Source organism: Mustelus asterias, chromosome 11, assembly GCF_964213995.1.
Source record: "Mustelus asterias chromosome 11, sMusAst1.hap1.1, whole genome shotgun sequence".
In the NCBI taxonomy this organism is placed as follows: Eukaryota; Metazoa; Chordata; class Chondrichthyes; order Carcharhiniformes; family Triakidae; genus Mustelus; species Mustelus asterias.
The window spans coordinates 80,870,583-80,884,880 of NC_135811.1; the positions used below are offsets into that span (position 1 = coordinate 80,870,583).

The 14,298-nt window shown below is 49.3% G+C and overlaps 2 protein-coding genes across 3 annotated transcripts in view; one reads left to right on the forward strand and one right to left on the reverse strand.

The window, feature by feature from the left end:
* ccdc43 (coiled-coil domain containing 43) overlaps positions 1–4,309 on the reverse strand; it is a 38,900-nt gene extending 34,591 nt beyond the window's left edge. The window contains exons 1-3 of one of the 2 annotated variants that reach the window (XR_013498996.1): positions 3,816–4,023; positions 546–636; positions 162–297 (exon numbers count right to left, since the gene is read on the reverse strand). Coding sequence is in view for 1 of the 2 variants with exons in the window: in XM_078223839.1 (XP_078079965.1) it covers positions 162–297; positions 546–636; positions 3,816–3,989 (401 nt within the window). In the remaining variant the exon portion in view is untranslated. Of the gene's footprint in view, positions 1–161; positions 298–545; positions 637–3,815 lie in introns of both variants that reach the window. The other variant, XM_078223839.1, reaches the window with a different exon arrangement.
* A 315-nt stretch (positions 4,310–4,624) lies between these two features.
* LOC144500956 (uncharacterized) overlaps positions 4,625–14,298 on the forward strand; it is a 35,351-nt gene continuing 25,677 nt past the window's right edge. The window contains exon 1 of the mRNA XM_078224453.1: positions 4,625–4,813. The gene's annotated coding sequence lies outside the window, so the exon portion shown is untranslated. The remainder of the gene's footprint in view (positions 4,814–14,298) is intronic.

Below are 14,298 nucleotides of genomic sequence, written 5' to 3' on the forward strand. Positions count from 1 at the left end.
AAACCTCTCTCTGCAGTCACTGAGGTCCATGCTAATTTATGGCTCTTTTGTAGGGAGTGAGAAAAGAGCAAGACTAGCTTTTCAAATTAATGTCAGGAAAATTATTCCAATCAATAGATCTTAATTCTTCTTCCCAAGAAAGCGGCACCCAGAAAGGATATTCTTCCTCGTCAGTTATATTTGCATACTGTGCAAGAACTGCAGCCTTCCTAGATTTCTCCTCTTCTGAAGCATCTTTTTGTTTCACAACAATTTGAGCCTGCTTCTCAATCATACTTGCAATGGCATGTACTTCATCTTAAAAACATAGATAGAAGAAATCTAGTTAGATATTACATTTTATAATTGGAATACCAAAATAAGCAAAGGTTTATCATTCTCATGTTATCTTCACAGCAATCTTTAACATTTTGTATGAATTAAACAGAAATATCCTACATAGTTATGATGCATACTCACCCAATGTATTGACTTCATGCATTTAAAATATGCAAAACAAAAACCAACATCAATTATTGGACATCTGAGATTATCTTGATCTTTACCTTCAGCATTTTTTTCTTGAGAGAGATTGTTTGTGGCTTCAGACCACTTTTGAATTATATCTTTGCAAATGACTGCCAATGAATCTTCGTCCTAAAAGAAATAACAGCAGAATTGCAGATTTATGCACAGCCTACTTCACAGGAGAAATTGGCAGTGAATTCAAGACTAACAAATACAGACTCATGTACATGGTTTAAAGTTACTTTGGCCTTTTATAAAGGTTTTATTTTATGAGCAAAGGATTTGGGCTTTGATTCTGTCATGCTGAAGACCTGAAGAATTAGACCACTCCTAGCTAGGATGTTCCACTACAATATCTAACCTGCAATATGTAAAATTGCCGAGGACTGTCCTGTCCACAACAGGAAAATCCAACCTAGCCAATTAGCACAACAGCTCACTCATCAGAAAAGTGACAAAAGGAGTCCATCAAGCAGTGCTTATGAATTAGTGAACAGTTTGGGCACCATCAGGACCACTGGGTTGCAGACATTATGACAGCCTTGTGGTTAGCACTGCTGCTTCACAGCTCCAGGGACCTGGGTTCGATTCCCGGCTCGGGTCACTGTCTGTGTGGAGTTTGCACATTCTCCTCGTGTCTGCGTGGGTTTCCTCCGGGTGCTCCGGTTTCCTCCCACAGTCCAAAGATGTGCGGGTTAGGTTGATTGGCCACGCTAAAATTGCCCTTAGTGTCCTGGGATGCGTAGGTTAGAGGGATTAGTGGGTAAATACGTAGGGATATGGGGGTAGGGCCTGGGTGGGATTGTGGTCGGTGCAGACTCGATGGGCCGAATGGCCTCTTTCTGTGCTGTAGGGTTTCTAAGATCAGAAGCTGAATTGTAGACATGAGATGATAGTGACTGCCCTTGACATCAAAGTAAATCATCTCAGCCCCAATCATGAGTTTCTCAGTTTTCTCAGGTACGAAGGGGCATCTTAGGCCCATTTTCAGTTGTTTCACCAATAAAGCCTGCATCTATTGTAGGTTCAGACATGGAGCTATTCACTGATAATTCCAGTACACATTTCAGTTTGCAATTCCTCAAAATAAAGTAATCGATATCTACGTGCAGCAAGATTTTTACTGCAGGCAGGTGGCCAAGTAGCATTTACATCACACAAGCGCCAGGGAATGATCATCAACACTGAATAGCACAGCAGTTCTTGATATGCATTACCATCAAGTCCACCACTTGTGGGTGGGGGGGGTTTAAGAGGTGGAGGCATCATTAGCCAGATTTTCACCAGCTACATTAATGCTGCAACTACTAAAGCAGGTCATGGGCTGCGTATCCTGTGATGGCTGGTTCATCTCTTGACTTTCTGAAGCATCTCCACCACGTACAAAGCACTAATAAGAAGTGTGATGGAAATATTCTCCATCTGTCTGCATGAGTGCAGCTCCAGTAACATTCACATTAGAGATTCCAGAGGTGACAGTTCAGGAGTGAGAAGCAATTGCTGGAGATGTTACAATGTGTCAACCCACAGGATGCCCCTTGGGACACTGTTTTGTTGCTGCGACAGGGAATAAAGCCAGATTCAAGCAATCAATTGCAGGAAAGATGAGATGTGGAGAAGCCAGCGTTGGACTGGGGTAAACACAGTAAGAAGTCTCACAACACCCGGTTAAAGTCCAACAGGTTTATTTGGTAGCAAAAGCCACTAGCTTTCGGAGCGCTCACTGCTCCGTCAGGTGAATGGGATTTCAGTTCACAAACAGGGCATATAAAGACACAAACTCAATTTACAAAATAAATTGAGATTAATATAGATCAGTTGGAGACTTGGGCAGAGAGATGGCAGTTGGAGTTTAATCCGGACAAATATGTGAGGTAATGCATTTTGGAAGGGCTAATACAGATAGGAAATATACAGTAAATGGCAGAACCCACAGGGAGTATTGATAGACAAAGGGATCTGGGTGTGCAGGTACACAGGTCACTGAAAGTGGCAATGCAGGTGGAGAAGGCAGTCAAGGAGGCATACGGCATGCTTGCCTTCATCGGCCGGGGTATTGAGTTTAAAAATTGGCAAGTCATGTTGACGCTTTATAGAATCTTAGTGAGGCCGCACTTGGAATATAGTGCTCAATTCTGGTCACCACACTACCAGAAGGATGTGGAAGCTTTGGAGAGGGTACAGAAAAGATTTATCAGGATGTTGCCTGGTATGGAGGGCTTTAGCTATGAGGAGAGGTTGGAGAAACTTTGTTTGTTCTCACTGGAGCGACGGAGATTGAGGGGAGACCTGATAGAAGTCTACAAGATTATGAGAGGCATGGACAGAGTGGATAGTCAGAAGCTTTTTCCAAGGGTGGAAGAGTCAATTACTAGGGGGCATAGGTTTAAGGTGCAAGGGGCAAGTTTTAAAAGAGATGTACGAGGCAGATTTTTTACACAGAGTGGTGGGTGCCTGGAACTCGTTGCCAGGGGAGGTAGTGGAAGCGGATACGGTAGTGACTTTTAAGGGGCATCTTCATGAATACATGAATGAGATGGGAATAGAGGGATATGGTCCCTGGAAGGGTAGGGGTTTTTAATTAAGTCGGGCAGCATGGTCAGTGCAGGCTTGGAGGGCCGAAGGGCATGTTCCGGTGCTGTTATTTTTTTTGTAATAGTTTGCAAGAGTAGAGAAATTTCTGGTGTTTATTTTTGCGTGGGGTGATTGTTCCCCGAGAAAGGATCCGAGATGGGGAGCCATTAACAAAATAATCTGGCATGGAGCCAGGAAGTGAATTTAATAGTCACTAGCATAATGGAATGAGGTCAAAGTAGTAAAATAAAATTACACATCAATAGATTCAGCGAGTGATGATAGAGTATTTTGAAATCCTTTTATATAGAAGAATGGACCATTCTGCCCATTGAGCCTGCTCTGCCATTCAATGTGATCTTGACTGAACCTCTATCTCAATGCTTCACTCCAGCGCACTCTACATACCCCATTTAGTGTCTAGAAATATATTTCTTTCGCAAGTACTATTCTGATACAAACATGCCTGACAGAGTTACTTGATGGAAGGTGGCTAAATTTACAGTCTGGTGTAACAGAAATAGCCACACCATATTGAATTACAACAAACGTTTCAAATTACCCTAACTCCAAACAGATAAACACATGCGTTGCCCGACATTTACACGGGTGGGATGGAGATATATAACAGAAAACGGGATCATTATAAACTGGAGAAAGTGTATATAACATTAGAGAGTGAGGGTGACACTCAGGCTGAATCCCCACCGCCATGGTTTCAGTGCCGTGCTCACCATAAATGCGGATAAAATGGCCTGGAGAGCCTCAGATTTTTCCTCCTCGTTTTCTTCTTCCCGTAAGATTCCGTTGATGTAAGAACCGTAAACATCCTCGTCGATCTCCAGCTCCTTCAGCCGCTTGCTGAGCCACACTCCGAACCCCGCTGCCTCTCCGCTGGGCGCCGCCATCTTGTGTGTGAGAACTGGGTCGGGTCCTCACAGAGCTGCAGTTGCCCAGGGACGTGCCTGACGATCCGCCGGCAGCGAGCCAACGACGCCCCGCCCCCTTTCTCCTTCATCCTGAGCGGCATCTGGCGCCAGAGTTTGCTCCACCCTCGGCCCAGGTCACTCCTGACCCATGCGCCCAGGTCCCCTTTTGCCGTGAGCCCGAGCAGCAACCTCGCCCGGCCCATCCCCATTCAAATATAATCCCGACAGTGCAGAAGGAGGCCATTCGGCCCATCGAGCCTGAGCTGACAACAATCTCACCCATCCCCATTCGCCCCGCCCACTCCCGTTCGTCACCCCATTCGCCCCGCCTACTCCCGTTCGCCTCACCCACCCCCATTCGCCCCGCCCACCCCCGTACGCCCCGCCCACCCCCGTACATCTCCTCATTCGCCCCGCCCACCCCCGTACATCACCTCATTCGCCCCGCCCACCCCGTATATCACCTCATTCGCCCCGCCCACCCCCGTACACCACCTCATTCGCCCCGCCCACCCCCGTACACCACCTCATTCGCCCCGCCCACCCCCGTACACCACCTCATTCGCCCCGCCCACCCCGCCCCCCCATCTCGAGCCTGCGCGGCCGCCGTAGCTGCGGCTCTTTGGCGCTAACGCCAAGTCGGGTTTGAAAATCTCTGAAGCCGAAAAGACAAAGAGAAAGAGAGAGAGGGGGTGGCCGGGGAGCTGAGGTAGACCCTCAACACCGGCAGCGAGAGAGAGAGAGGTGGGCACGGCAGCTCCGCTCTGGAAACGGCGACCCCGGGCATTTTGTTCCCGGTTCGGGTAAGCGGCCGTTTGAATTCAAATTTTTAAATGTCTTCAGCGGATTGGAGCCGCTTTTCCCCAGCTGGAAATGGCCGTTAATTCCTGAGGAGGGGGAAGGAGGGCGGGGGGAGCGCTTTGCCTCAAGTTTTATATTTGGTTCGTTTGCTCTTTACAATTGAGAGTTCAAATGGAAGCTCCTCAGTGCTGCTGCCCCCAGGGCTCCAGTTAACACATCTGGAGCTGCTCACTCGGAGTGCAGTGTCTGCTTCAACATCTGTCTGTCTTCCTGGGATATCTGGCGTTGGGTTCGGGAGGGGAGGGTCGGGTCGGGAGAGGGGAGGGGAGGGTCGGGTCGGGAGAGGGGGGGGGAGGGTCGGGTCGGGAGAGGGGGGGGGAGGGTCGGGTCGGGAGAGGGGGGGGGAGGGTCGGGTCGGGAGAGGGGGGGGGAGGGTCGGGTCGGGTCGGGAGAGGGGGGGGGAGGGTCGGGTCGGGAGAGGGGGGGGGGGGGAGGGTCGGGTCGGGAGAGGGGGGGGGGGAGGGTCGGGTCGGGAGAGGGGGGGGGAGGGTCGGGAGAGGGGGGGGGGAGGGTCGGGAGAGGGGGGGGGGAGGGTCGGGAGAGGGGGGGGGAGGGTCGGGTCGGGAGAGGGGGGGGGGAGGGTCGGGAGAGGGGGGGGGGAGGGTCGGGTCGGGAGAGGGGGGGGGGAGGGTCGGGTCAGGAGAGGGGGGGGGGGAGGGTCGGGTCGGGAGAGGGGGGGGGGGAGGGTCGGGTCGGGAGAGGGGGAGGGTCGGGTCGGGAGAGGGGGGGGGGGAGGGTCGGGAGAGGGGGGGGGGGGAGGGTCGGGAGAGGGGGGGGGGGGAGGGTCGGGAGAGGGGGGGGGGGGAGGGTCGGGAGAGGGGGGGGGGGGAGGGTCGGGAGAGGGGGGGGGGGGAGGGTCGGGAGAGGGGGGGGGGGAGGGTCGGGTCGGGAGGGGGGGGGGGGAGGGTCGGGTCGGGAGGGGGGGGGGGGAGGGTCGGGTCGGGAGGGGGGGGGGGGAGGGTCGGGTCGGGAGAGGGGGGGGGGAGGGTCGGGAGAGGGGGGGTCGGGTCGGGAGAGGGGGGGGAGGGTCGGGTCGGGAGAGGGGGGGGGAGGGTCGGGTCGGGAGAGGGGGGGGGAGGGTCGGGTCGGGAGAGGGGGGGGGAGGGTCGGGAGAGGGGGGGGAGGGTCGGGAGGGGGGGGGGGAGGGTCGGGAGGGGGGGGGGAGGGTCGGGAGGGGGGGGGAGGGTCGGGAGAGGGGGGGGAGGGTCGGGAGAGGGGGGGGGGAGGGTCGGGGGGGGGGAGGGTCGGGTCGGGAGAGGGGGGGGGAGGGTCGGGTCGGGAGAGGGGGGGGAGGGTCGGGAGGGGGGGGGGGAGGGTCGGGAGGGGGGGGGGAGGGTCGGGGGAGGGGGGGGGGGGGGGGAGGGTCGGGGGAGGGGGGGGGGAGGGTCGGGGGGGGGGGAGGGTCGGGGGAGGGGGGGGGGAGGGTCGGGGGAGGGGGGGGGGAGGGTCGGGGGAGGGGGGGGGAGGGTCGGGGGGGGGGGAGGGTCGGGTCGGGAGAGGGGGGGGGGAGGGTCGGGTCGGGAGAGGGGGGGGGAGGGTCGGGTCGGGAGAGGGGGGGGGGGAGGGTCGGGTCGGGAGAGGGGGGGGGGAGGGTCGGGTCGGGAGAGGGGGGGGGAGGGTCGGGAGAGGGGGGGGGAGGGTCGGGTCGGGTGAGGGGGGGGAGGGTCGGGTCGGGTGAGGGGGGGGGGAGGGTCGGGTCGGGTGAGGGGGGGGGAGGGTCGGGTCGGGTGAGGGGGGGGGAGGGTCGGGTCGGGAGAGGGGGGGGAGGGTCGGGAGAGGGGGGGGAGGGTCGGGTCGGGAGAGGAGGGGGAGGGTCGGGAGGGGGGGGGGGGAGGGTCGGGTCGGGAGAGGGGGGGGGAGGGTCGGGTCGGGTCGGGAGAGAGGGGGGAGGGTCGGGAGGGGGGGTCGGGTCAGGGGGGGAGGGGATGGGGAGGGTCGGGAGGGGAGGGTCGGGAGGAAAGGGGGGGGGTCGGGGGGGGAGGGTCGGGAGGAGGGGGGGGTCGGGGGGGAGGGTCGGGAGGGGGGGTGGAGGGGAGGGTCTGGAGGGGGGGGGAGGGTGGGGAGAGGGAGGGGAGGGGGAGAGGAGGGGGGTGGGTCGGTCGGGAGAGGGGGGGCGGTCTGGATCACAAGTCGTGTGATGAGACCTCCAGGAATACATTTTATCACTGTTGGCAACCCTGCTTGGGGAACATTCTCCCCACTCCAAAAATTTTGATTTTGACGCTTGTGTTTACCAACATCATCATAGAATCCCTGCAGTGCAGAAGAGGCCATTCAGACCATCAAGTCTGCACCAACTCTCTGACTGAGTATCTTACTCGGGTCCTAACCCTTTAACCCCACACGTTTACCAAGGCTAATCCATCTAACCTACACATCTTTGAACTGTGGGAGGAAACTGGAGCACCTGCAGGAAACCCACTCAAGATACTGGGCAAGCTCCGTGGGCTGAATGACCTCCATCTGCACTGTAGGGATTCTATGAATACGTTCTTTAATTGCTCCTCCTGCCATTACCAGTATTAAACTTGGAACCAGCCAACCACCAATTTGACCTGAATATATAATTCAAAGTGCACCCTCCATGTATCCAAGTTTAGATGAACAAAATCTGTAATATACTAATTGGTGGTTTTCAGACTCAAAATAGATATAGTATGAAACTCCTTGTGGTAACAAAACATTGCTAATAGTTCAAAATTTGAAATGCTCCTCTGTAGATGAGCTTTGTGCTAAGAACGTCTTAAAAGCTCCTTGTTAACAAAGAACATAAATTACAAATGCTGACAGAGGAGTTTACTCCACACCTGAAACAACAACTTGTATTTGTATAGCATTTTTAACGTCATAAACTGGCTCCAAAATATTTCACAGGAGCGTTATCAAACAAAATTTGATATTGAGATATTTGGCAGATGATCAAAAACTTGGTGAAAGAGTTAGCCAGTATATTTCAGAGAGTGTCAAAAAGGGCAAAAGAAAATTGGAGGGTCTTGGAGAAGGAATTTCGGAGCTTAAGGCTTGGCAGCCACGGGGGTGGAGAGTAATGCTCAAGAAAGAGGCTGGAGTTAGAGGTACACAGATAGCCAGAGGGTTGCAGAGCTAGAGGAGATTACAGACTGAGGGGGAAGGCTGTGGAAGGAATTTAAAACATAAAAGAGAATTTTAAAATTGAGCTATTGCTTAATTGAGAGCCAGAGTAGGTTAGTGAGTTCGGGCCTGATGGATAAACGGGACAACATGTGAGTTAGGATGTTTACAGAGTGTAGAACATGGGAGACTCACCATGAGCATGTAACCATAGAATCTCTAAAGTGCAGGAGGAGGCGATTGGCCCATGGTGACTGCACCAACTCTTTGAAAGCACATCTTACCCAGCCCTATCCCCATAACCCTGTGCATTTACTATGGCCAATCCATCTAGCCTGCACATCTTTGTACTGTGGGAGGCAAGGGCATGGATGCTGGTATCAGTGGCAGATGAGCTGAGGCAGGGGTGGAGTCGAGCTACGTTACAGAGTTGGAAATAGGCATTCTTTGAAATGGCACAAATACGTAGTCACAAGTTTATTGCATGGTCAAATATGACACCAAGTACATGAACAGTCTGGCAGCATCCCTAAGGAAAGAAAACAGAGTTAACGTTTCGAGTGACTCTGTTTTCTCTCCCTATGGATTCTGCCAGACCTGCTGAGTTTTTCAGCATTCTTTGTTCTTGTTTCAGACTCCAGCATCTGCAGCATTTTGCTTATTGTATGAACAGACTGATTCGGCCCCGGACAGTTTCCCAAGAGAGGGATTGAATTGGTAGTTGGGGAACAGAGATTGTGGCAGGAACACAACATTCTTCCCAATATTTAGTTGGAGGAAATTCGTAATTGTCCAGAAGTGGATGCCAGGCAAGCATTCTAACAACTTGGAGGCAATGGCAGAGTTAAAAAGGCTGGTGGTGAAGTTAAATTGGGCATTGTAAGCATGCATGTGAAACTTGTTGCTATATTTTTGGATATTTGCACTGAAGGAATGGCATATAGGAGGGGACCAAGGATGGATAATTGGAGGAGATTAGAGGTAACAGTATAGGAGTGGGAAAGGACATTGGCAGGCAATTCTACATCTGAGTGAAAAGGTTAATGCTTCAATTCTTCCCAAAACGTTTAATTATTTTTTTCCTTTAAAGATGCTGTTTGACCACCTTTCTAAGACTTTCGATTCCTGCAATTCCAGTTTTTGAATAGGATAGCAACTTTTCTGACAAAACCAGTAAATGCTATGCACATATTCTTTTAAAATCTGTCTTTTTGTGGGGGTGTGTGGAAGGAAAGCTTGGAGTTTGTGAATGATAAGATGAACAGTGCATATAAGAAATAGGATTGTGAGTAAACCACGTGGCCCATTAAACCTGCTCCACCAGTCAATACGATCGAGGCTGATGACTCCACTTTCCTGCTTGTTCCGCATATTCTCTGATTTTCTGAGACAACAAATGCTATATGCTATCCCTCCAGTACAATTACCCAAAAATATAAAGTAAGTTTCATAACTGAAGCACCTGTTGGCCCTCAGACCTTTATAACTTGCATTATTACAGTATTTCAGTTGATGTCAAAAGCCTGTAAGCCTTTTGTTTAAAATATCAACACTGCCTATTGCATTTTGCGACTTGGTTTGAAACCTGCTGTTGAGAGCCTCTGTGGTACTTTTTGGACAAATGTTCTCATTTTTCCCTCCCACACAAAAACATTCAATAGTATTTGTGGGGGTGTGTGGAAGGAGAGCTTGGAGTTTGTGAATGATGAGATGAACAGTGCATATAAGAAATAGGATTGTGAGTAAACCACGTGGCCCATTAAACCTGCTCCACCAGTCAATACGATTGAAACCACTTTCCTGCCTGTTCCCTATATTCTCTGATTTTCTGAGACAACAAATGTGTCTGTCTCAGCTTCAATTTTTGGAGCATCCACAACCCTCTGGGATGGAGAATTCCAGAGATTAATAGTCCTTTGAATCTCTCCTCGGCGTGGTCCTAAATGATCAACCCCTTATCCTGAGACTGTGCCGCTAAGCTCTAGATTTCCCACCAGGAGAAACAATCTCTAAGTCTACTCTGTTGAGCCTCTTGAGTACCTTGTATGTTTTCATGAGGTCACCTCTCATTTGTCTAAACTCCAAGGAGTATAGATCCAATTTACTCAGCCTTCCATCATAGAGCAACCCAGAAACAAATGTAACTATTGCAAAGCAGCAATAACATCTTGGGGTTGTGGAAAATATACATTTCAGCAGTTAATGAAAGTTTTTGGGTGACGACCAATAATGCCTATTACAAGAATTTATGTCTCTCAAAATTGGCCAGATTGGTTGTTGGGTGCACGGTATTAAGTATCAAGGTATCATTGCCAGTTACAAAATTGATATCACGACTTTTAAGAGCGCATGCACAAAGGATAGAATTCTATGTAGTTACAACATGCATATAGCATCTTTAAGACAATGAAATCTCCCAAGATTCTTCACAGGATTATTACAAATCAGAGTATGCTATCGAGCCACATAAGGAGATATTAGGCCAGATGACCAAAAGCACGGTCAAAGAGTAAGTGTCAAAAACAAGGAAAGAGAGGTGGAGAGGCATAGAGAGGGAGTTGCAGAGCTAAGTGTCTAGCCAACTGAAGACATGACCACCATTGGTGGAGCAGTTATGATTGGCAATGCACAGGAGGCCAGAGTTAGAGGCGGGTAGGTATCCCAGAGGATCGTGGGGTTAGAGGAGATTACAGAAATAGGGAGGGGAAAGATCATGGAGGGATTTGAAAGCGAGGAGGTGAATTTAAAATCAGAGACGTTGCTTTACTGGAAGCCAATATACGTTAATGGGCAAAGGGATGAGCAGGGAGTGGGACTTGCATTTAAGACACAGGCAGCAGAGTTTTGGATGACCTTAGTCATTGTGAAGACCAGCCAGGAGTTTCAAGTATTTGTATCAAGTTCAATTACTAGAATTCTATCAAAAGCATTTTTGAAGCAGAATGTCAATGTTCATTACTTGTGTTCCTGACATTAAGTTGGAGGTTTGGCTGAGTGCTAGCTATGTTTATGCTGTTCCAGATACAACCTGGTAGAAAAAGAGTAGCATGTGGAAGAGGCCACTGTCTTCAGATTCCTAAGTTATTCTGGTGGAATCAGATTCAAATCGATATAAAATTGGTTCCCTAGAGGGACGGTATGCCAAAATATGTTGTGGCAAATTGCACAACTAGGGGACTTTATTGAGAAGTTAAGGAGAGGCATTGTAATCAATGTAGTATCAGTTTCACAGCAATACAAATGGGGCCACAAGTACTCCCAGGAACTAGTTTCGTCATTTTATCAGACATCACATCTGCTTACAGTCATTGCCAGGTGCCACCTGAAATCTGCAAAAAAAACTACTGAAACTTTACTCTGCTTGCTTTATCATATTTCATTTAAACCCAAAATGGGATTACTGTTTTGCAATGGTTATAATTTCTCTGTTTATATTCTGAATTTGTGGTAGGCAGAACTCTGAAAGAATGCATAGAATAAAGCCAAAATTTTGTACATTAGCCTCCCAAATGCAATAAGTACTGATACTAATTGATGAGATGGTGTTTCTGAGTCTTTTGTTATGGATGTGCAACTTTGTGACCTTAAGGTGAATCATAGAATCCCTACAGTGCAAAAGAGGCCATTCGGCCCATCAAGTTTACACCAACCCTCCTACCTAAGCGTCCTACCAAGGTACAATCCCCCAGCCTATGCCCATAACCCCACATGTTGATCATGGCCAATCCACCTAACCTGCACATCTTTGGACTTCTTTGGGAATAGTGTCCTGAAGAGGGGGACAGTATTTAATACTAAACTCTGCCCAGAGACAGGTTCAGGCAATTTTGTTGATTTGGGGTAAGAGGCCCAGCCAAAACCTATAGCAAATCAACTGCTACTTTCCCACTTTGAAAGAAAAGAAGAATAGCTAATCTTCTAGACACAGAATAAAAGCAAATTTACTGCGGATGCTGGAATCTGAAACCAAAAGAGGGAACGCCGAAAAATCTCAGCAGATCTGGCAGCATCTGTAAGGAGAGAAAAGAGCTTTGACAAAGGGTCATCTGGACTCGAAACATCAGCTCCTTTTCTCTCCTTACAGATGCTGCCAGATCTGCTGAGATTTTCCAGCCTTTTCCCTTTTGGTTCTAGACCCAGAAACCTGGAGATGGAGAAAAGAAACAGCTCCTGCTGTGAAAAGCAAAGGAAAATATTTTTGGCTCAACCACCATGCAGTATGCTAATCTGAACTGGTTCTTTGCCCAAAGAGATGGGATTTGTGAAGATTTAAAGAATAAGACGTCCCTGGAGGGTGTCTTTCTGCTGGAAGCTGGTTTGCGGCTGTCAAAGGATATTGGCAGACTCGTCCTGGTGTAGCAAGAAGAGAGGAGCCTGCTGGGAGGATCATGGGGCTTAATCTTCAAGGCTGCCGATCAGCTGGGAAAGTGGTATAACGTACAAATGGTTGTTGTTATGGCCACGAAGACCGCCAGATCATCAATAGATCTCCCCGTGGACTTCGTGGAGTACGAACTGCCTTATTGAGCAACCGGAGGCTTGTTTAACGGGATGTGGTCAGCTGGGGTTTTTACTTTACCTGGACTGTTGTTGTAGGTCCCATGGTGAAGACTTCCTGCCTGTAAGCCGCAGGCTTGGCCCTTTCCTTTGATGCACAATTAAGGGTGTTGGTGACGGGAAACTGGAGTTTGGCTGAATTGACAGAGATAAGTTTTTTTTATTACTCCATCTTTCTCTCTGGACATCCCCATAGGTCAAGAATCTTCAGTAAGAAAAGGCCATCATGCCTCTTTTTGGGAAACTCAAACCCTATGATACCAGTGGGAAAAATTGGACTCAATATACTGAGCACATGCATTACTACTTCTGTGCTAACAGCATTGAAGGAGAAGAAAATCCCCAAGTGATATTTTTAACAGCATGCAGGGCCCCAATTTCCAGTGTGTTAAGAAGTCTGACCTATCTGGATGTCCCGACTCAAAACTTTTAATGAGCTAGCAGGCCTGGTGGAAAAAATATTATTCCCTGAAGCCCTATTTTCCAAAGATGTCACTTCAACGTTGCTGGGAGAACTCTTGGGGAATCTGTCACTTTGTTCTTGGCTAGGTTGCGGAAATTAGCTGAATATTGCAAATTGGACCGTCTCTTAATGAAATGTTGCAAGACAGATTGGTATGTGGCTAAATGACCTAACTACCCAACAGAAGTCTTGTCATTTGAGAACACAGAAAAGAGGCTCAGGAACTACAAGGGGCATCGGGCAGCAACGTCCTCCAATTAGGAGGAAGGACCTTGTGTAATTATTCCTCAATGCAGCATGCTTATGTAAATAAGGTCTTATGTAAATAAGGTCTTATGTAAATAAGGTCTTATGTAAATAAGCCCTTTTGATATAGGAACCCTAATGTCACCACCAGTTATGGAAAGCAGTGATGACCCCAAGAGTATTAGAGAACATACTCCAGAAAGGTACAGTTGCCAGATGATGGATTATTGCAAGCATAGTCAAAGGACACAGCCACTGTGAAGTTTCCGGAACAGGCAAAACGTGTACTGCCTAGGAAGAATGTCGAGGCCATGCAGATATCCCCTCTTCCACTACAACTGAATTGTATTATTACAATGAAAGTTGCCCCAATAATGATAGAATTACAAGTAGAGATGGAACTAGATGCAGGAGCTGCAGTCTCCATTATCGGAGAACAGACTTGTAAGCATCTCCAATCGGGCATCCAACTCCTGAGGTTGGAAGATATACGAAGGCCAGACGAACCACCTAGACAAAGGAGCCTTTACAAATAAAAGGCACCACAATGGCCCCAGTAATTTAGAGGTGGCAATCAGTTCATCCCCCACTCGTTGTACGGGGGCACGGACCAAGCCTTGTGGGGAGAGATTGGCTCAACTGATTAAAGATCTTCAGGCTAGGCAGGGAGTACTGTACAAAGTTATTAGTAGATACCCTGAGTTTTTCAAGAGAGCCTGGGAAAACAAAAGGAGCCAAGATCAAGATCTATGTTGTCCCCAATGCTACACCTAGGTATTTCAGAGCAAGACTAAGACCAGTCCCTTGCTCCATGCTGGAGAAGGTGGAAACTGAACTCGGGCATCTTGGAAGCTTGGGATAGAATAAGGCCCATTTGCACAATGGGCTGTGCCTGTAGTTCCTGTTCTTAAGCCCAAAAAATCAATTAATCTACTATGAACTAACAGTTAATTGGGTCTCCAAACTCAGTAGATACCCTATGCCCGAATCAAAGATTTGTGCGCTAGGTTAACAGGCAGCAAGATGTTCCCCAAATTGGATATGAGCTGCACCTATCTTCAGCTTGAATTG